This window comes from Leptidea sinapis, chromosome 14 (assembly GCF_905404315.1).
Source record: "Leptidea sinapis chromosome 14, ilLepSina1.1, whole genome shotgun sequence".
NCBI lineage: Eukaryota > Metazoa > Arthropoda > Insecta > Lepidoptera > Pieridae > Leptidea > Leptidea sinapis.
The window spans coordinates 11,514,260-11,537,486 of record NC_066278.1 but is presented as its reverse complement, the minus strand read 5'-3'; the positions used below and the strand labels follow the sequence as shown (position 1 = coordinate 11,537,486).

General features: G+C 38.3%; 1 protein-coding gene across 2 annotated transcripts in view; it reads right to left on the bottom strand.

Moving 5' to 3' along the window:
- LOC126967998 (putative fatty acyl-CoA reductase CG5065) overlaps positions 1-22,681 on the bottom strand; it is a 50,190-nt gene extending 27,509 nt beyond the window's left edge. The window contains exons 1-3 of one of the 2 annotated variants that reach the window (XM_050812764.1): positions 22,645-22,681; positions 4,274-4,373; positions 67-183 (exon numbers count right to left, since the gene is read on the bottom strand). In XM_050812764.1, coding sequence (XP_050668721.1) covers positions 67-183; positions 4,274-4,360 — 204 coding nt within the window. In that variant the 5' untranslated portion in view covers positions 4,361-4,373; positions 22,645-22,681. The other variant, XM_050812762.1, reaches the window with a different exon arrangement.
- Positions 22,682-23,227: the final 546 nt, after the last annotated feature.

The following is a 23,227-nucleotide window of genomic DNA, read 5'->3' as shown; positions in this document are numbered from 1 at the left end:
AACCGTTAAAACGCCTTATTTATTATTTAATATCAATATAAAATTTGCTTAGAAAATATTTCTTACCGGCACATTGGTCATTTCTTCCAACCGTTTTTGCGTACTAACTCCTTTCTTTGGCCTTATTAATACGAATATATTTTCAATTTCAGTGCAATTGTACAGTAAGCGCTCTATTAAAACCTAAATAAAGAAATTGATATGAAGCATTATAAATATTAATGTTAGCTTTTTATTGAATGCATAAATAAATTAGTATAAATACATTGATCACATTAAAATTTTCAATTCATTTTGAGAATTAACTAGGAAACTTTCAATGAACCAAAACAACAAACACGAAAAATATTCATGTAAAGGAATAGGATTGAGTGCACCAAATGAGAGCTAAAACAAATTTCACTGACATTTTTCGGGAATATGATATATTCAGACTAATTGGAGCAATAAGGTGATCAATGGTGCCTCAGATAATTTTAAAGGAGTAGATACAAGACAAACAGTGGTAAGATGAACTCAAGTTCACAATTATTGGTCCAAATAACTTCTAGACAGTGCCATGGGCATAGTTAAATAGAAAATGTTAGAAAAAGAAGAAGATATGCCAAGATGCACATTAAAATTAGAGATTTAAGGATAAGACCTAATTCAAGTGAGAGGCTCCTTTGCACATGATGCTGGCTAGATTATGGATACCACAAGGCGCCTATTTCTGCCGTGAAAAAGTAAAGTGTAAGCATTACTGTGTTTCGGTCTGAAGGGCGCCGTAGCTAGTGAAATTACGGGGCAAATGAGACTTAACATCTTATGTCTCAAGGTGATAAGCGCAATTGTAGGTCCACTCAGAATTTTTGGGTTTTTCAACAATCCTGAGCGGCACTGCATTGTATGGGTATAGCGTATCAATTACCATCAGCTGAACATCCTGCTCGTCTCGTCCCTTATTTTCATTAAAAAAACAAGTTATAATTTAAATGCTCAAACTAAAGAAAAGAGTATACTCGAGTGATGAGTAGTAGAAACTATGAGCAGCTTGTAAATTGTGTTTCACTCTTATGACAAAAAACAACAAAGGGCTTAGTAATTACATTATTGTTGTCTGCTTGAATTATAATTTACAAGCAGTATTTGTTAAAGAAAAATTATGTGCAGTTATATATTATTTCAACGATTTTGTTTTTAATGTTTGTACTTAAAACACTTCAACTACCTATTTAAATAAATAACAATGGTATATTTTGTCAAGATCGTTACATATTGCTGGATACAAAATGAAGTGGTAGTGCCATGTTTGGTCCTAACTGACACAACCGAATTAGGTCGGCACGCTCGGAGAAATACCACTCTCCCACTTGAAATAATATACTACTCCAGGACAGTACCAGGCTATGTAGTCCATGTATAGAATTCATCCCTGGGCGTCCACAATTAGGAACTGTACCTGATAGTGGATACTCAGGCCACCCCACGTATACTGGAGGGGGCAAACCTGTGCTGACTCGGGGCAAACAGAGCAGGAGGTTCAAACCACCCTCCTCCACATTCGCTGTGGACTGTTGCTACATCAGGGGGCTTCGCTCAAATTTAAATGCCGTCCACTTCCACCTGGAGAAGGCGAAGCAGGCCATGCTCTTTTTAACTGAGACACAGTTATCCTCTCTAGCTGATACATCTTACCTTTCATACCCGGGGTATAATTTGGAATACTGGTTGGCATGTGCGTCAGGGAGGATTACTGTTGTCGACGCCTAAGTTTTCTTGAAGGACAGAACCTATCCATCATCTGGCTGCGTTTAGACTGCGACGACCATCCGCGAATGCCTGTTCCTATAGATCCCATAACGATAACGCAGAGACTGACCGACTCCTCGAGCACATCCAAAAGGCTACAGATTCCGTGTTGGAGCAGATCCGCAGAGATCATGTTTCTTGGCAATTTTAACGTCCACTACACTGAATCTCTAGACTCACGTACCACCGATCATGCAGGGAGATCTGTTCACGACTTCGCCTTATTATAATATGGTCTGACGCAACTGGTTATTACGCCAACGCAATTCCCAGATGTGGAAGAACATACACCTTCACTGTTGGACCTTCTGTTGAACTCACATCCGGACGGCTACCTCGTTTCCTTTGACCCTCCGCTGACCGTCAGACCACTGCCTGATCTGGAGCACCGTGCCAGTCACGGCCCTTACACGGCCCCGCTTCTAAGGCTGTCGCCGCGTGTGGCACTATAACTCAGCAGAGTGGGATGAGATGCGGTACTTCTTTTCCATCCTCCATGGAGGATTAAAAAACACTGCAATCATGCCTCCAGGTCTTTCAAAAGAGTTATTTCTGATGCGAAGTCGAAGCACATTGGCAGAATTGGCGAGAGACTTGCACGCCATCCCTCGGGAACTCGTGCGACCTGGTCGCAAAGGCTGTCCAATGAAACTTCTGCCAGCCAGCCATTCTGACATTGCACAGGTACTATGATTCGCTGGTCAATGACGCGAAAGAGAAAGCTGATCTCCTGGTCCTCGTCCAACTCGACTCCGGATGACCACCGCATATTCCGCGGTGCGCGTCATACATGCTGGAGCTAAAAATCCGGCATGTATGACTGGTCTGTATGTGTAGTGCTGCGGACATGTGCTCCAGAACTGATGCCAGTCCTTTCGCGTCTTTTCCACTCTCCTACACATCAGGCGTAGTCCCAAAATTATGGAAGGCGGCTTTAGTGCACCTGATTCGTAAGAAATGTACGCTCAGATGCGTCTAACTACCGCCCCACTGGCATTAGAGCAGCTCTTGGGATACCTACAGGAGCACCAGCTGATCAGCAACAGCCAGTATGGTTTCCGTCAGGGTCCTTCAGCTGGTGACCTTCTTGCATACCTCTACCATAAATGGGCGCAAGCGGTTGAGTCGAAGGAAGAGGCGTTGGCGGTGAGTTTGGACATAGCGAAAGCCTTCGATCGGGTGTGACTTAAAGCGCTCATAGCGAAACTTCTATCTTATGAGCTTCCCGAGAGGTTGTGCAAATGGGTCACTAGCTTTTTGGCCGATTGGAGCATCAAGGTTGTTATCAACGAAGCATACTCCGACTTAAAACTCATAAACGCTGGTGTCCCGAAAGGCTGCGTGCTATACCCTACACTGTTTCTTCTGCATATCAACGATATGCTGCAAATCAGCAGTATTCATTGTTATGCAGACGACAGCACAGGGTATGCTTCCTAAACCGGCCGTTTCAACATGTCCCGGGAAAGCGTTGATGAGAACCAAAACAAACTTGTGTCTGAAATCAAGACTATGCTTTGCAAAGTCTCGGTATGGGGCTGACAAAATTTAGTCCAATTCAACCCCAAGAAGACACAAGTCTGTGCGTTCACCGCTAAAAAGTCTCCTTTCATCGTATCCCTTCGATTCGAGATTACTCCTCTAACTGCCACAGCTTGTATTGGCATACTTGGCGTCGATATATCGAGCGACGTTCTGTTCTGTGGTCACTTGGATGAGAAGGCCAAACTGGCATCTTAAAAGCTTGGTGTACTTAGTAAGGCGAGACAGTACTTCACTACAAGCCACCGCCTGGAACTATATTAGGCGGAAATTTGGACATGGTACTCCATCTACTCCTCGAACTCTCCTACTACTGTAGGAGAGTTCTCATCTCTGGGCGGGTGAACCCCAGTCCAGCTTGTTCGGTGGTAGAATTCAGTGCATAGTACCACCCGTCAGTTTTTGCGTATGGTATTCGACAACCGCGCGTTTTGCTAGAAATTTCTTGCATCACAGCCATTTTGTGGAATCAATTACCGGCTGCGGTTTTCCGGAACCCATACGACTCAGGGACCTTCAAGAAAAGAGCATACTCCCACCTTAAAGGTCGGCAACGCATCTCTTGACACCTGATGTTGGCGGTTGCCTCACCTCTCCCCATCCCGTGAGCCACTTGACCGTTTGCCCCCTCTTATATAAAAAAAACTATAGTTAGTATTCATCGCCTTATCAGACCATAAGGATGGAAATTGAAGAAGGAAGTGAATCAGATGTATTGAGGGTGGAATTTGAAGGAAGTCTTAGGTCTTAGTACTTTTACACTAGGCTATAGGGCGTCGTCATTACTTATCGAACGTCATTAATTAGTAATTAATAATTCAGTTAGTTTTCTCCGTTCTAGTTATACGAGTACTCGTAGAAATGATTTCCTAATAAGACGTTTTGGTATTTTCCTCAGTCTAAAGGTACTCGCTTGTTCCCCATATATTAAAAAACGTACCTTTCCAAGGAAACCAGTTCCACCAGTGATAAACACAGATCTTCCCGCATAGTAGTCACAAACTCTTGGGTACGGCTTATCTGTCATGATTGTGGATGATCTGAAACAAAATATATACTCCCTTTTTATATTATGTCTGGACCTAACGTCGATGAAGTTATATCGTCGCTTTTAGTCCGGTCAATTTAGACCAAAAAATGAGAGTGAAGTTACATAAAGTCCCAACAAGCTGAAAATCAGTGAAATTGTTCAAAACATAATTATAAACAATGTTTAAAAGTTCCCCATCATTCCCGTGTATGGAAAAAAAAATATTCAAGGTCAAAGGACAAAAAAATGAGTTTTTCGCGATTTTCAGCAAAACGGTAAGTTATAAAAGTACCTCAGACAAAAATTGAAGATCATAAAATTATCTATAAAAAATGTATCAATACTTTTTTCTTACGTGCCACCGTTTCTGAGATATAACGATTCAAAAAGTACTAAGTACACTACCTCATAGGTGGCGTGGAAACGTGTTATATTATGATGATAACAACTTTTATAACTTTTTGAATCTTTTTGAATTTTCAGCTTGTTGGGACTTTATGTAACTTCGAATGTCTAAATTGACCGGACCATTTGTTACGGTGTGCAAAACAAGCATCACAAGAATTTCCTAATATTATTATAATTTATTAACTATTTTTGTATTGTTCATTGAGCTGCTGAATATTATTATTATAATGATGAAAAATCAATGAAAGCATCTAGGTTAACTAGGTACAAAGAGTATTTATTTGGGTTGGACTTTGTATCTCGTAGCACGAATTAGGAGGAAAAAAATATTGTAGTTGATTGAGCTTTAGTCCACGATTAAAATGATACTACTCTTATTACAAGCTAATTCACCGTTTATAAGAAAATAACGAAAAAAAAATCTTAATTCTAACCTAAAACGGGTAAATCACGTAAATAAAACTGTAGATGAGCGCTATCATGGCGCCGGGAGGCAAAAAACTTGCTAATAACTGTCAATTAAAAATGAAAAACACTAAAATGAGACGTAAAAATGTGATAGACCGGACTATCAAAAGAACTAACCGAAGCCGAAAAGAACCCAGAGTTGTAACTTGTAAAGCCAATAAACAAACAATAATTATTTTTCTTAGATTTCCGTTTAATCCGTTTTCCGTTAATGTTTATTGGTTATATTTTATTCCGTTTCTACCATAGTTCTATCGTAGTTGCGTCCGGCGAGTGCCGGGAACGAATACTAGGCGTTTCCCTTTCTTTCCTCCCCATAAAAATGTCCCAATCCTTAAAAATGCCATAATTTGAGTTTAGGTTATAATACTTACAATGCTCTTTTCTCTGGAATGGTGCATTACCTTCCAATAAGAGTGGTATCATTATAATCGTGGACTAAAGCTCTATCAATTACAATATTTTTTACCTCCTACTTCTTCCTACGGGATACTAAGTTTTAACCATTTATTTTTCTGACAGAACCATTATAGCGACACAGAACAACAGAATCTACAGAACGATTAGCAACAAAAGTCAAAAAGTAACAATTAAAACTTCAAAAACAAAGCAGTGATAGCAAGAAAATATCACTACATATACTAATGATAAAGCTGCAAACTGTACTGACGCAACAGGATGAGCGTGAGGGGGTGAAAGGGGAACGGGAGGCAGCATTACGTTCCATCGAGGTCCAGAGATAATGTGGTCGTGTAGTATATGAAGGCATAAAAGGCATTTATTTTCTCAAAATTGATTCCTTTATAATTATTTTTGATGTCATTTCTAATATACTAGATACTACTACCACTTCGGAAACAAATGGCGCTCTGAGAGAGAAAAAGCGGCGCAAGAAACTCTCCGTATGTATACAATGAGAAACTTATAAATTCATGTTTGTTCTTTCATCGACTCGAAACAGTCTCATCCGGTAAAGCGAATGATTAGAGGCATTGGGGCCGAAACGACCTCGACCAATTCTCAAACTTTAAATCGGTGAGAACTCCGGCTTACTCGATCGATGAAGCCGGAGATCTCATGACGGTGCCAAGTGGGCCAATTTTGGTAAGTGGAACTGGCGCTGTGGGATGAACCAAACGTAGTGTTAAGGCGCCTAAAGACGCTCATGGGACACCATGAAATTCATGAATATGAATATTGATTCCTCTCCTCCCCCTCAACAATAATTAATAATTTATTATTTTAAAGTGATAGCCCTGGGATTTATATTATACAAATTAACCGGATAAAAACAGCTGAACAAGACATAACAATATTTACGGTCGATGCGTCACTCGGACGGTTGGCTCAGTTGGTAAGAGCGCTCGGACGGAACCCTAGAGGCGTGCGTTCGAGTTTCGCAACATCCATAAATTTGGCTAAAAATTTAATTTGTATACATAATAAATAAATTACAACATTAAGAAAACAAGATGGTGCTCTGAAAACATGGTGCATATAATCAAAGTTTTATTGTGGACCTGGATTAATTATTACAACCTTCAAAACTAAGCTCCAGGTTGATTGACCATTTAACTCTAGGCAAAGAATCTTTATAAGAACCTCGAAGGTATTTACTTTATTTGGGATTGTCATTGAACTGATAATATAACATTAATATGGGCTATCCTGCCAAAAATCGGCAGGCCGTATATCAGTCGTCACGCCAGCATTAATGATGTCATCCGCAGGGCATTTGCCGCTGTTAATATACCAGCTGTTTTAGAGCCCCGCGATGGCAAGCGTCCTGATGGAATGACCCTGGTGGCGTGGGTACGGGGAAGGGTGCTGGTGTGGGATGCGACTTGCGTCGACACTCTGGCTCCTTCTCATGTCCAAGTTACGTCAGTTGGTTTGAGCTGCTACTGCGAATACCGAAGACAACAACGAGTCTTACATCGTTTGGTGTCAAGACACTTGGCCCTTGGAGACCAGAGGTTCGAAGAATGTATAAAGTAGTACATTCGCGCCTCAATAGGACTAATGGAAACCCAAGCGCTGGCAGATCTTTTGGTCAACGGATCAGCCTAGCTATCTAACGTGGAAATGCTGCCAGTATTATTTTATTAGTTTTAATATCATGTAATCATTGTATTGTAAGTATAGATATAGGATTTGTTTCGTTTGAATAAAAATAATGTATGAAATGTATCGTATTACGTCGATTCTACGTGTAGGTTAGAAGCTATATTAAAAAATTTATGACTAAAATGCCGGCTTACCCTATCCGTAAAGTTGTTATTATTATTATATATTTAAAAAAAAAACAATAAATTTTCACAAGATTTCTAGAGGACACTGCATTCACTAAAAATATCTTGCATTGGCTTTTTGTTCCAAGACGTAACACTTTAAATCTGGTACAGAACCAATTTGGCCTTCAATATAAATGATTAATTGTTACTGTGAATTTGTTGCGATCGTATTATTTTCACTAATATATAAGCCATCGTACACAAAACTCACAACCATAATCATTTTTTAAAATGACGAGACGAGCAGGACAAGATTCTTGAAAAACCCCAAAAATTCTGAGTGTCGCTACAATGGTCGTCACCTTGAGATATAAGATGTTAAGTCTCATTTGCCCAGTAATTTCAGCCTACGCGCCCTTCAGACCCAAACACAATAATGCTTACACATTACTGCTTCACGGCAGAAAAGGCACCGCTGTGGTACATAATATAATCTAGTGGAAGAATCAATTGTATACCTACACAATTTACTACTATAATTTGTATAATTTATCTAGATCGGTTACATAATATTTGTCTATTCTTTGTTGTTAAGGAGTTTTTATTTTTATCAAACATTAAAAGAATGACAGTTGACGTTTGTAGAAAACAAACGTCACCTTTAAGCCTTGAAATGTTTAAAGCTGGTTGCCAACTGATTGTGCACCAATAAATCTGTTATTATCGAAGACATCCTCGTTTTATTTGTGGAAATTCGAAGTGATATTACATTTCAGAAGTGGGATCAATAAAATCTACTTGTAATTTCCGCGCCAAAGCCATTTTGTGGTGATAAAATATTAAATTGAAGATCTTTTAGTAGCGAAAATATGAATAGTGATTCCGATCTTATGACACCTACTCGTGAACAAAGCTGTAGAAGAAAATCTAAGGTTACGAAGTCTAGAAGTCGGAGCAGGAGTCATTCAACGAGACTGAGGCGTGATCGCAGATCTCGAAGTACGACGCGTGGCAGAACAAAATCAGAGGTTCATGTAAAAAGAACACAACGTCGTCGTCATTCCAGTCGAAGTCAAGGTTCGGACGAGCTTCGTCACAAACGGAAACGGACACGTACAGTCCGTTCACGGCATGACGAACATGGTGGCAGTTCACGCGATGAATATTCTGGACAACGTACGAGGTCATCGAGGGGCCATGGTACACCGAGTATCGGCGCGAGCAGACGTCGATCCAGAAGCATTTCACCGAGACGTACACACGTGAGTCGTTCCGATTTTCATGATAGTACTACGCAGTTATTATTGACAAAATTGATTTAATCTATTGTTAATAACCGTCCGGAAGGAAATAAATTCCCCATGTTAGGAAATGTTATTCCAGAGTTTGATCCCATGATCAAAGGCCAAACTATTAATTCTTGGCTTAGCAAAGTGGAGGAATGTGCACGATTATATAAGTAGGGTGAAGATCAGATAATTCACTATGCACTTCCTAAACTGAGTGGCGTAGCAAAATCATGGTATCAAACACTGCCGTCAATGTCGTTTTCATGGCCTGAGTGGAAAGTTAAACTGTTAGAATCCTTTCCGCATAGTGATGATTACGCTGAATTGTTGACTGAGAGGTTATCCCGAAAAGTTAAATATAATGATTCTTTGGAACTATATTATTATGATAAAATAAACCTTTTGAACCGTTGCGAGATAAAAGGAAAACGTGCAGTGGACTGCTTACTACACGGCATAGAAGATCGATCATTGAGGTTAGGAGCTAAAGCTGCGAAATGTAAAGAGCAAGAACAAGTATTGGAATATTTTCAATCGATCAAACAACAACCACGAGATTCGGAAATCAGATTAAAGACCTCTAATGACAAGAAACCTACCGTTACAAATGTTAATTTGAATCAAACGACAAATTCGAAAGTTAGCTCTCCGCGCGAAAATACAGGACCCGTAGTTTGTTACAACTGTAATGAAACTGGCCATTATAGTTTCAGATGTACTAAGAAAATACTCAAATGTAATATTTGTAGTAAATTAGGACATTTATCAACTAATTGTCCGAAATTACCAGCTAATGATAATAATAAGTCAGATTCCTCCAAAGAAAAGTCGGTTATGAAATTAGATACGATTAGTACAAGTAACGACAAATATTTAGTTGACCTGAAACTGAATGGCCAACCTCTAAAAGGATATGTGGACTTAGGTAGTCAGTGTACTCTTATACGTCATAGCGAAGCAGAAGCGTTAGGGATTCAGTGGACAAATAATGGTCACTTACCAGTTATGCGCGGCATAGGAAACCATGTTGTCGTACCATTAGGTAAGGCTATTGTGCAAATAGACATTCATGGTATTTCAGAAACAGTCGAAAGTTATGTAGTAGATGATACAGTTGTCAAGCACGCACTGTTAATTGGGCATAGCTTCACTGAGCAACCGGGAATCGTAATAACAAAAACAAGCGACGCATTAATCTTCGAACGGAACTCGCCTGATTATGTTTACGGCTATCTGAAGATATTTCGATCCCCCAAATGACATGATAGTTATAAAAATTATTTGTGAAAATGATCGTTATTCCAGTACATTTTATATACATTGGTCCTTACGCGGATATCCGGGAAAGGAATATTATTTGATGCCTGGTGGATATACTATGACTAATGGGACTGGAGTCGTATTAGTTCGTGGTTTATCTAAGACTCCCATAAGGCTAGAAAGTGGCATGTTGATAACGCGAGCTTTGCGCACAAACGATTGTAAAAGAATAAACGTGTTGGATTTGAGTAACTCAGACTTAAGTAGTTCACTCAATGTTGGTAATAACCTATCTAAAGATAAAGTTGAACGTTTGAAGGAGACTTTACTGATGTATAATGAATGTTTTTCTACCAACTTAAAGGATATAGGCTTTACCAATATAGAAAAAATTGAAATTGAGTTAACCGATTCAACCCCTGTAGTGTATAGGCCATATAGGTTATCCTATCCCGAGCGAGAAGTGGTTCGATCAATGGTTAAGGAGATGCTTGATGCGGATGTCATATGTGAATCCAATTCCGCTTATGCTAGTCCGGTTCTTTTGGTTAATAAGAAAACTGGAGACAGAGTTGCACACCGACGCCTCAAAATATGGCATTGCAGGCATTTTACTGCAGCGTGGTAGTGACGGGCTTTTAAGGCCCGTGGCATATTATAGTCGGAAAACTACTAGCGATGAACAAAAAAATGCACTCCTATGATTTAGAAACGTTAGCAGTGGTATCATCATTGAATAGATTTCGCGTGTATCTGGTGGGTTTAAAATTTAAAATTATAACTGACTGTAATGCGCTACGGACATCTATGACTAAACGAGACTTAGTACCGAGAATAGGGCGTTGATGGATTCAACTCCAGGAATTTGATTGTGAAATCGAGTATAGATCCGGTATAAAAATGACGCACGTGGACGCCCTCAGTCGCGCTCCGGTAACTGAGCCTGAAGTTACTGCTAGACCTCATGTCATTGATGTGCTTGCTATCGAAGAAAAAGATTGGATCGCGACAGTGCAAAGTGCTGATGAAGACGTTATGAGAATTAAAGAAATTTTATCAAATAAAGAAACACAGTTTATTGCGGACGTCCACAAAAATTACCAATTAAAAGGCGATCCCGTATACAAAATAGTGGACAATGGTGTTAAGTGGCTAGTTCCAAAGTCCGTTAGGTGGCAACAGCTACGAATGAACCACGACGACGTAGGTCACTATGAGAAAACATTAAAAAGACAAAAAAGTTCATTTTGGTTTCCTAAAATGCGTCGATTTACTAAGAAATATGTTGCCGCATGTCTAGAATGCGCTTACCATAAGACACCCGGTGGAGCTAAAGAGGGAATGCTGCATCCCATTCCCAAACCTGATATCCCCTTCCATACCCTGCATGCCGATCACTTGAGCCCGTTCGTTCGCGGAGAGGAAATACATACCTGTTAGTAGTAATCGACTCTTTTACAAAGTTTATAACTATTAAACCGGTCAGAGACACAAAGACAACCACGGCTATACGTATATTTAAAGAACATTTTAGTTATTTTGGGGTACTTTCGCGACTAATTACCGACCGCGGAACGTGCTTTACGAGCGCAAAGTTCAAAAGTTTTACATCTAGCATGGGTATAAAGTATATTTTAAATGCGGTGGCGACTCCGCGAGCGAACGGTCAGGTGGAGAGGTTCAATCGGACGATATCGGATGCCCTAAGTACCAAATGTCACTGCAATAATGACAGCACTTGGGACGAATATGTCGGCGACGTTCAACTGGGGCTAAATACTATGATTAACAAAACAACCGGTAAAAGCCCATCTGAATTGTTATTCGAGCGATGAGACAGTTGAGCGAGTTAGTGGAGATGATATGATAGAGTTAAGAAATAAGAGTATGGATAAAATTGAGAAAGAACAGAACGTAGCCAAAAATCGTTTCGATAAAAGAAGATAATTACCTACAAAATACAACATAGGTGACCTTATTAGGATAGAAAGAACGTTGTTCGATAAGGATAGATTAGGGAAATCCAAGAAATTAATACAAAAATTCCATGGGCCCTATAGGATTATTAAAATTCTACCCAATGATCGATTTTTAGTAGAAGACACCCCTCTTACTAAAAAAGGGAAGAAAAGATATGAAAACGTAGTCTCAATCGATAAGATACACCCATGGTTAAATTTTAAAGGAGTAGATAGCGAAAACGACAGTGACGAGGATGATTGTAATAATACTCTAAATAATGATGTAAATAAAGATGATGTACATAGACCGAACAGTGATTCTAATTAAGAACTCAACTAAAATTTATTGATTAGTTTATAAATAGATTGAGATAGATTATACACGTATATTTTATGATGGTATGGGTCACGAGTGAACAGTGCATAACGTACAGATGATCACAGATCGCGACAGACTATACTAGAATCTGATTATTGCGGCTATTCACAACGAAAAATTAAAAACAAAAATGAAAGAGAGCGATTGTTTTCATTGTACATATGTAATCACTGAAAGCATAGGTTGTGAGCAGTTAGTGCTTCACGCATAGATAACTGCAGATCACGACAGACTGTGCGCGATTGCGAAAAGGGATTGTGACCGTGATTGAGATATGTTCTGAGCGGACAGTGCCTCTTAATTGCACAGATGTTCGCAGATCAGAACTATAGAATAATAAGTAGAAAGTGAATGAATTGATAATGATATGAATATGAAGTGTTTCATGTTTGAATACTATTTGATTGTAACTATTAGGATACTGAATAAATTAATTGATGTAAGTTAATATATTTAATTATTATGTTATATAGTGTAATTGTCAAATAAAATAATATCAAAATATGTTGTAAACCATATACGAGTATTTATATATATATTAAGTTTCAAATCAAAGTAGAAAGTATAAGAACGAAACTCTAAAAGTGCGAGGACTCACTTTAATAGGATGGCCGATTGTAAGAATCAATTGTATACCTACACAATTTATTACTATAATTTGTATAATTTATCTAGACCGGTTACATAATATTTGTCTATTCTTTGTTGTTAAGAAGTTTTTATTTTTATCAAACATTAAAAGAATGACTGTTCGGGCTCAGGAATAATAGCTGGGACTGTATTAAGGTTTCCTATAATCGCCGGTTTTGGCTCTTTAAATAAATGAATTTATGTAGGCACTTGCAATCAACCAAGAATCATGAGGAAAGAAGTAAATGCAATCCACTAACCTTTGAACACTCCCACGTCACTCAGGTGGCGGCGGCGCAGCAGCTCCAACGGTCCTGACTCTGGTGTTCCAGGTGAACGTCACTGGCGATCGCAAGCTTACAAAGTTTTATATGTAGACACTAGTATTGAACGTCAACACTAGACTTGATGATCACTGGTTACTCAGGGTAAACACGGTTTACATATGTAGTGCTATCGACCACGCCCGAGCAAAGATCAATTGTCTCTGTCCGCTTGTCAACCCAAGCGCGACTTGTGTCATCGGATATTGGAGCACGTACAACTACCCTCATGATTCCTAATAAAAATCAGCAAGTACCGTACATACCCCCCACCGAAATCATTGTAATGATTTCCAGGTAAAGGAAAATTAAAGTGTTTATTTATGTATTTAATAAAATTAGAGTCATCTAACTCTATATAAAAAAAGTATAAAAAAACTTATGTAATTAGTAAGACAATAAGAATTATAAAAAGTAAATTATGACTATGGATACCAAATAAACTTAACCTATTTATGTAACAACAATACCTAACATTACAAATGTTAAGTTTTAAATATTTAATGACGAAATGGTAACGGACATAACTTATTAACTGGCCGCTTAAAACAACGATTAACTGTCCGAACACTGACTACGCGAACGTCGCCGTCAGGACCAGGAAACGTTTCAATGACTCTACCTAATGGCCATTGCAAAGGGCGAGTTAAATCCGATTTAATTAAAACAAGGTCACCAACCTTCAAATTAGGTGGGGATACATGCCATTTTGACCGTTGTTGTAATGTGTGTAAGTAATCATGTGACCAAAGTTTCCAAAATGATTGTGAACATTTTTGAACATATTGCCACCTAGACAATAAATTCATAGGAACATCCTCTAAATTGTGCTCAGGCACTGCGAGCAGGCTCTGGCCAATCAAAAAATGTCCAGCTGTTAAAACTTCAAACTCGTTTGGGTTATCTGAAAGAGAGCAAAGCGGTCGTGAATTCATCACGGCTTCAACTTTGCAAAAAAGTGTTGACAATTCCTCAAAAGTGAGGGACTTGTCACCTGCGACACGCAATAAATGATATTTCGCCGACTTTATGCCGGCTTCCCAAAGACCTCCCATACTGGGGGCGCTTGGAGGGTTGAACTTCCATGTAATACCTCGAGCTGAACAGCCATCAGAAATAGAAGTTTTTACTCCGTTATTACTAAGAAATTTAACGACGTCTTGTAAGTGCTTGTTTGCTGCTACAAAATTTGTACCGCAATCTGAGTATAAACTTGAGCACAAGCCACGACGAGCGGTAAACCTATCTAGACAGGCTAAGAAGCAATCCGATGACAGATCAGTGAGGACCTCAAGGTGTACTGCTTTTGTGGAAAAGCAGACGAACAAACAAAGATATACTTTGTATAACTTAACGTTACGCCTCTTGTGCTCTTTTACGTTAAAGGGTCCACCAAGGTCAACACCAACGTGATGAAAAACCTTATTGGGTTCTAACCGAGGCTTAGGTAACGTCCCCATACTCGGCTGAGCCAACCGTGGACTACACTTGAAGCACGTGACGCAACGTGAGAGAACGGAGCGTATGACACTACGAGCGGATACGATCCAGTACCTCTGACTAATTATACCTTGTAACGTACGAAGCCCTACATGTAAATAATTACGATGGAAATGTTCAATAATCAAAGTTGTAATGTGACTACGTTTAGGTAAAAGCAAGGGATGTTTACGACTAAAAGGTAGACTTGCCTGTGAGATTCTACCCCCCACCCTGAGGAACCCTGCTTCGTCCAAGAATGGAGATAAACTTTTCAAGGTTTGAATTATTAACGTATTATTTTTAAGTGAATTAATTTCGTTGGAATAAAATTGTTTTTGAGTTAATTTAATTATAAGGTTATGTGCAGAATTTAATTCAATAGTTGTCAAAGTTTTAAAATATCTATCACAATTTTTATTACGTGAGTTGTTAATGAATCGCAAACACCAAGCGGTGACGCGCTGCAATTTATTAAAAGTTGAAAATTTTAAAAACAATTCATGATCCGACCGTTCTTTATTACTCAACAAATTAAAACTCTCCGTATTTGATTTTAACTCTAAAATATCAGTGTCGTCCCTAACATAAAATGTGGTAATCGGCCACTGTTGAAAGTCTCTCGTGAGCCATTCTGGTCCATGCAGCCAGAGCTGTTGGTCGGCGAGGAGGGCCGCGGGTGCTGTGCCGCGCGAGCACACGTCCGCCACATTCTCGTCGCTACTAACGTGATACCAACAGTTTGACGGCACTGCTTCGATTATTTGGGCAACACGATTGCTAACAAACGTTTTTAATTTGTAAGGTGGCGTTTGCAACCATGCAAGTACGACACTAGAGTCTGTCAGAGCTATGATTTTGTAATTAAAATTGTTATGGTTTTGTTTTAAAAATAATATTAATTTTGATAATAAAACACATCCCATCAACTCTAATCGTGGGATTGAAAGAGGTTTAATTGGAGCTACCTTAGTTTTACAAGTGAGCAGCCTAGTTTTAACAGCATTATTCTTGTCTACGCTACGAACGTACAGACAAGCCGCATACCCGCGCGTCGAGGCATCACAAAACGCAACTATCTGAACGTCAGAAAAGTCCGTTATTAATAAATGACGCTCAATGCGGAGCTCAGACAAGGTTGACAAAGATGAAATAAACGTTTTCCATCTCTCACAAAGATCAGACGGCAGGGGTTCATCCCAGCCTTTGCTAAGTTTCCATATATCCTGCAGGAGGCATTTAGCCAAGAGAACACACGGTGCTAGAAAACCTACAGGGTCAAAAATGCTTGCTAATAATTTTAATACTGAACGTTTAGTGAAAATATTATCTTTTAAATTATATTGAAACGAGAAACAATCGTCTTTTGGATCCCACTTTAATCCAAGGATTTTTAAAGAAGACGCAGAATCCTCATCAAAGTTTATAGACGCGCACTGGTCAACTCCAACCCGAGCGAGAAGCTCAGGTGAGTTGCTCGCCCACTTCCGGAGTGTAAACCCACCGCGCTGCAATATGTCGATAACGTCATCTTGCAACGTGCAAGCGTCTTGCAGCGTGGGTGTAGATCCCAGAAGATCGTCGACGTAAAACCCGTGCAGCAGCAAGCTCGCTGCTCGCGGGTGTCGCTTCGCCTCGTCGTGTGCCAGCTGACGTAACGTACGCACAGCTATGAACGGTGCACTACGTAAACCGTATGTATTTGTTTTTAATTCAAATATTTGTATGGGCTCATTAGGTGACTCCCTCCATAGAATGTGTTGGTATTTACGCTCAGAGGGGTCTGTTAGAACGCATCTGTACATTTTTGTAATATCAGCCGTAAAACAAATGTCATAAAGTCTAAAATTGATTATTATTTTTAAAAGATCTTGCTGTAATTTTTTGCCGATTAAAAGGTTGTCATTTAACGAAACTCCATTCGAAGTTTGAGCTGAGCCATCGAAAACGACTCGAACCGGTGTAGTTGTGCTGGCGGTGCGAACCACTGGATGATGCGGAATTAGGTATTGACTGGGCTCGTCCCCGGTGTACGGCTCCATGTGACCCAGCTGCTGGTACTCGCGCATGAAGGCTACGTACTGGTCGCGGAGACCATTGTCCCGGGCGAGGCGGCGCTCCAGCTGCAGCAGGCGGCGCTCGGCGGCGGCGCGGGAGTCTCCCAGCGGCGCGCGGCGCTCACGCAGCAACAGCGGGCACACGTACCTGCCAGTTGCGTCGCGATATGTACGCGATGAATATATTTTTTCCGCTTCTTGTTCTAGGGGATCTGGAGGTACCTCACACGGTGAGGCTTCAATCTCCCAGAATCGCCGAAGACAAGTATCGATGACGTCATCGTCCTTAGTGTACGACACTAAGTTTGAAGTCATAGAAACGCTTAAATTATTTGAAGCACACGGTACTTCAAGTCTCCCTGTAATTACGTACCCGAATACGCTACTCAACGCACACGGAAGGGAGGGACCGAATACGATTCGATTTCCATCATAAATGTGTGGAAAAACGTCTCCCGATAAAATAATATCAATTACAGAACGTCTGTAAAAGAAAGGATCCGCTAAAACTAAATTATTATATTTTTTAACAATATTTTCTGAAATATTAGAAGTGGGTAAATCAGAAGTTATTTTTGAAAGGATTACGGCATCTATTGTGAATACCGGATCACAGTTATACCTAGGTTTTAATGTACATGTCGTCATACCATACGTTTTTACATTTTCACCCGATAAGCCATAAATATTGTAAGGACATTTATAACGTCTTAAACCTAACCGTTCTAAACAATTTATAGTAATAAAGTTAGATTGTGCGCCTGAGTCGATTAACACACGACACGGCTGCTCCTTACCGAAAACATCAACAACGTTAACTATAGCCGTACCTAATATAACGGAATATTGTTTGCTATCTGATAACGATGAGTGGCAGTTGTCATTTCGCGAGTGCATGATTGACGCGTCAACAGGCGCGGGCGGCGCAGAGAGAGGGTGCCGGCCGGCGGCCGCGGGTGCACTGCTGTTATAATCGACATGTAACAAAACATGGTGCGTTTGTCCGCAAGTGTAACATCGAAACTCGCTGCGGCACTCATCAGCAGTATGATTTAGTTTTAAACAATTATGACAAATCCCTAAAGTATTAGCACGGCTAATACGCTGTGTTGGTGTCAGTTTACGAAACTATGTACACCTAAAAATCATATGATTTTCGTTACAGTGAAGACATGCATAATTATTCAATTTGTTCTTGTTGTTCGTTGTTTGAGTATAATTTTTACGTGAAGTTAAGTTTTTATTATTACTAGTGTTTAAATTCAAATGTTGTTTGTTACGTTGTGAGCCATTATTTTGTATAATTATATTTGAAGTATACGTTTGTGAATGTTCCAATACTTTAACATGATTTTTCACAAAGGATATTAAGTTTTCATAACAAGGAATTGTTGTTTGATCAATGCTTTGCTCAAATAATTTGCGAGTATTTTGATCAAGTGATTTTAACGCAATATGGCAGATGACGTAACTATGAAGGTTAGGTATATTAAGTGAACAAATTGCCTTGTAGGAATTTTCAAAGATTTCAATAAAATTATTTAGACTTAAAGGAGATTCTTTTAAAATGGGTGGAAAAGTTACCATTTTATCAAGGTATTTACTAGCCAGCATACGTTGATCTTGGTACTTATCAAGTAGGGCTTTCCATACCACACCATAGTTCGATGATGTAATTGGTACACTTTTAATAACACTGAGGGCAGAACCCTTAACACATGACAACAAATAGTGAAACTTATCAATGTTTGATATGCCTTTTTGGTTATGAACTAAGGAGCAAAATGTCTCATAAAAGGTTGTGAAGTTTTCTATGTTTCCGTCAAAGGAGATTAACTCAAGTTTAGGTAACCTAGGACGACTATTTATTTCGGTTTTAGATGAATTATCTGACGAGTTATTTTCTGTTTTTAAGTCAAGGTTTTTAACACAACTTTTGATTTGGAAGAATAAATCATCAAAACTATCTAATTCACTAGAATTAAACTGTATTTTAGGATTTAACAAAACTTCTAGTTCAAATATATTAATTGTAACCTTTTCATATTTCTCGCGAATAGAATTAATTTCAGAGGCACGAAGTAAAAACATGTCGATGTCTACAGATTCAGGATTCGAACATATTTTCAAAGAAGTATCGTATAGTTTTTGAACCTGAGAGAATAGTCTTTGCTTAACTGCATTATGAGTACAAACTCTGTGACGAATATCTTGTTCGTCTCCTTCGACTTCAACTTTCCTGCGGGTCGCCATTTTAAGCGACGCAGTTACAATATTACGTAGGTACCAAGTTAATATTATTTAGTATAAGTATTAATTATTAAGGATTTTACTAAGTGTTAATGTTACAAATAAGTAAGTTTATCAACGAAATGAATTACGTATGTGTAGGTAGACTAAAGTATCTACTTGTAACAAAAGAATTAAGATTTATCTGTAACTAGACCGATTAAATAGTAATATTAAAGTTAAATCAAAGTATTCGAAGGACCTATAAGAATGAAATGACCAAAATCCGACTACGTAGGCCAATATCCGGCTCCGAAGGCCAATGTTCGGGCTCAGGAATAATAGCTGGGACTGTATTAAGGTTTCCTATAATCGCCGGTTTTGGCTCTTTAAATAAATGAATTTATGTAGGCACTTGCAATCAACCAAGAATCATGAGGAAAGAAGTAAATGCAATCCACTAACCTTTGAACACTCCCACGTCACTCAGGTGGCGGCGGCGCAGCAGCTCCAACGGTCCTGACTCTGGTGTTCCAGGTGAACGTCACTGGCGATCGCAAGCTTACAAAGTTTTATATGTAGACACTAGTATTGAACGTCAACACTAGACTTGATGATCACTGGTTACTCAGGGTAAACACGGTTTACATATTTAGTGCTATCGACCACGCCCGAGCAAAGATCAATTGTCTCTGTCCGCTTGTCAACCCAAGCGCGACTTGTGTCATCGGATATTGGAGCACGTACAACTACCCTCATGATTCCTAATAAAAATCAGCAAGTACCGTACAATGACAGTTGACGTTTGTAGAAAACAAACGTCACCTGTAAGCCTTGAAATGTTTAAAGCTGGTTGCCAACTGATTGTGCACCAATAAATATGTTATTATCGAAGACATCCTCGTTTTATTTGTGGAAATTCGAAGTGATATTACACTAGATATGTATCAAAGAAATTACTAAATTCAATCGTTGTTTTCATTTATGTTTGATAGCAATATGTATGAAACGTCATTGTCATTTAGTGACAATATATTATATTGTATTGTTGAGAGTTATTACTGTTATTATTGATGAGTTTATTAGTGGATAATCGACAACGTCGCACGAGTCGCACAAACTACTTTATATTACAAATGCGACGATTTATGTATTATTTCCGACTCCATATTTATTTTTAAACTTATGTTACTTAAATGATAATTTTTGTTATTAAATAACACGCGTCAACCTCAATTCAGTTTTGATAATTCGATTGTGTGTTATTATTTTGTTTATTTTAGCAATTTTATCTAGATTTGCATATGCAAAGTATAATTTGCGTGCGACACGTAAACTTTTCGCACTCAACAGTCTCATTTACAAAAAAACTCACGTGTAATTTAAATGGACAAACGGCTCTTTTTCAACAGCAACAGCGAGCGCCAAGATGCTACTTTTCCCGCATGAGTAATACAAAAAGAGTTACAACATCATAATATGGCATTTAAATACAATACTAAACGATTAAAACAGTTACTTTGTCTCTGCTATTGATAAATGAAAAAAATACCTCTGGTTATAATAATTACTCCTTAATATCCTTTGTCTGATATTTGCACGTACTTCATGATATGCGACCAAGTTGTCAACTTGCATAATCTTAGATTATGGATTGGTCTCAGCTGCGCTCCATCTAGATACCGGAGGCGTAGTCGCAAAGTGCGGTACCTAATAAATACTACGCCCAAGTGGGCGAACTCGAGCCAGTCTCGAACAATGTGTGACGTTGACGTGCCACATATTCTGTTAAAATTTGTTAATAATTGAAACTAAATTCCGACTTGCGTTGTAAAACTTTGTAAAAATAATACTTCAAGAAATAAGAACGACACTGGGATCACATATCATCAGTAAGTATTTTGTATTTTATTTATTTCAATGTAAAATAACAGGAAGCGTATGTTACATAATTTGAAAGATGCTCTTGAGTGTCAAGATGTATGTCCACGCACAAAAGCATCTAATAGTTTCCGTTATAAAAAAAAGCTATTCTTCTTAAGTAGTCCATTATCTAGTTGGAGCGCAGCGGAGACCATTCCTTAATCTAAGTGCATAATATAATTATATATCAAGTACAGATGCAAATTCAATATTTATATTACTTTGGCCTTGTATAATAAACAGGATAATCGTATGGTTATCCTGTTTATTAATATAATATACTAGCGAACCCGACAGACGTTGTCCTATACACACGTTATAAATTTGAAAAATTGGTCCAGACGTTAGGAGATCACTTACATACGTAGAAGAATTATATCTAAGAAGAATCTCAAATTCACTGGAACACTAAAGAAATCATCAAAATCGGTCCAGCCATTTAGGAAGTAGTTCAATTGTGAATCTAAACCATCCTCGAACCCTCTTGAACACACACAGATAATTTCACTCAAATCGGACCAGCCGTTTTGGAGGAGTTCACTGTCAACACACGTACAGAAGAATTATATATATAAAGATTATATGTTCTATATTTATTTATGTCATGTATTAACGGTATAAAACCTCCTTAGTGACAAATAGTCATTCCCATGTATCACAAAGCTAACAACTACAATAAGTTCAACGAAGGACTTTTAACTTCGACAGTTGTATTTTTTTTTTAATTGGTGCTCCCAAGCGGGGCATCGAATCCTCTAATCCATTGCTGACAGATTCATAGATATCACCTGACCAAAACATCAGAAACTGCTCGAATAACAGTAATAGAACTAACCACATAATTTGTTCCAAGAAAAACAACTCTACAGATTTTATAAAAATAAATAAAATATAGCAAAAAGCCTTTTATTTCTTGCATTATAAAAAGTAAAATAACAACTTTTTTTTATTATTTACAATTAATTTTTAGACAGTACAGAAATACGTATAATATTCGTTTAAATTACTTGAAATAATAAATTATTTAATAGGTATAAGATATAAAAAGGTAAGCTATAATTTTAAGTGCAGGCATGAAAGAACCCCTCTTATTTGAGGCGTGAAGGCCTTCTCCAGACTTTTCCAATTGTTTCTTTCTTTATCTGTATTCCAGTTCTTACCAGTTATTTTTATAATATCGTTATCCCAACTAGTTACAGATTATAAGACTACATTTTTGTAGCGCATCTATCATGGAAATGTATAAAGAGGTATATGACAAAATACCTTCCGCCGACTTTCGATATCGTCCTAAACTTCACCACAAAACTAAGTACAATAGCCTGTACGTTTTTTTGTCCTTCTACTTCATAAAAGTGGCCAAAAATTTCTACTTCAATCACAATGATATTAACGTTTCTCTTTTAATAAATATTGTTGTATATGACGAGAATATTGCTTCTACAATTAAATATTAAAAAAAAACATAAGTGTACTTTGTAATAATGAATATTACGACCTTAGTAGAGGCTATTTGATAATTAAGCATTTTGTACCTCTCCGAAAATCTGTTGATGCTGAGATGGTAAGACTTGGCACTCGTCGGCAAAATTCTCACAGCACGGTACATACTGCTTCGGTAAACTACAAATATATACTGACCTCAACGCGTTGTAATGATGCTGTCTTATAGTTTAATAAAGAAACATGCGGTGCACTAAAAGTTAGAATCCTTGGTATGCGGTTTTACTAAATAACGATAGATAACTTAATTATCTGTCACATTATCCGTTGTCGAATGCAATATCGCTAATGATTTAAAATTTTAAGCATTTATAAATCAAACGTAAAATAAAATACTTGAAAAAGGATTTTAACTACTATTTTAATTAAGTATAATCTGCATGTGTGTGAAAAATCTTTCAATCACCTATTATTTTAATATAAATTCCAAAAAATCTGAATCTTACTATTGTTTTAAATTTGTACTGAAAAACATTTGCATAGAGGAATGAAATAAATCTTATTTATTAATAAGTTGTTAAGGGATGCTGGTGTGGATCGGAAACCAGGTTTGCAGTGAGAGCGAGTGGTCCAGGATATTTTTGGCACAAAAGCGGCGGTTTCTTCTGGGCAATAATAACTCGCCTGTCCAATAAAATTATTTACTGCAGCTTGTCTGGGCCGCCGGGATTGAAAACAAGCTTACGAGTTTTTCCATTCGAAAACATGAGTTTTTGATCAG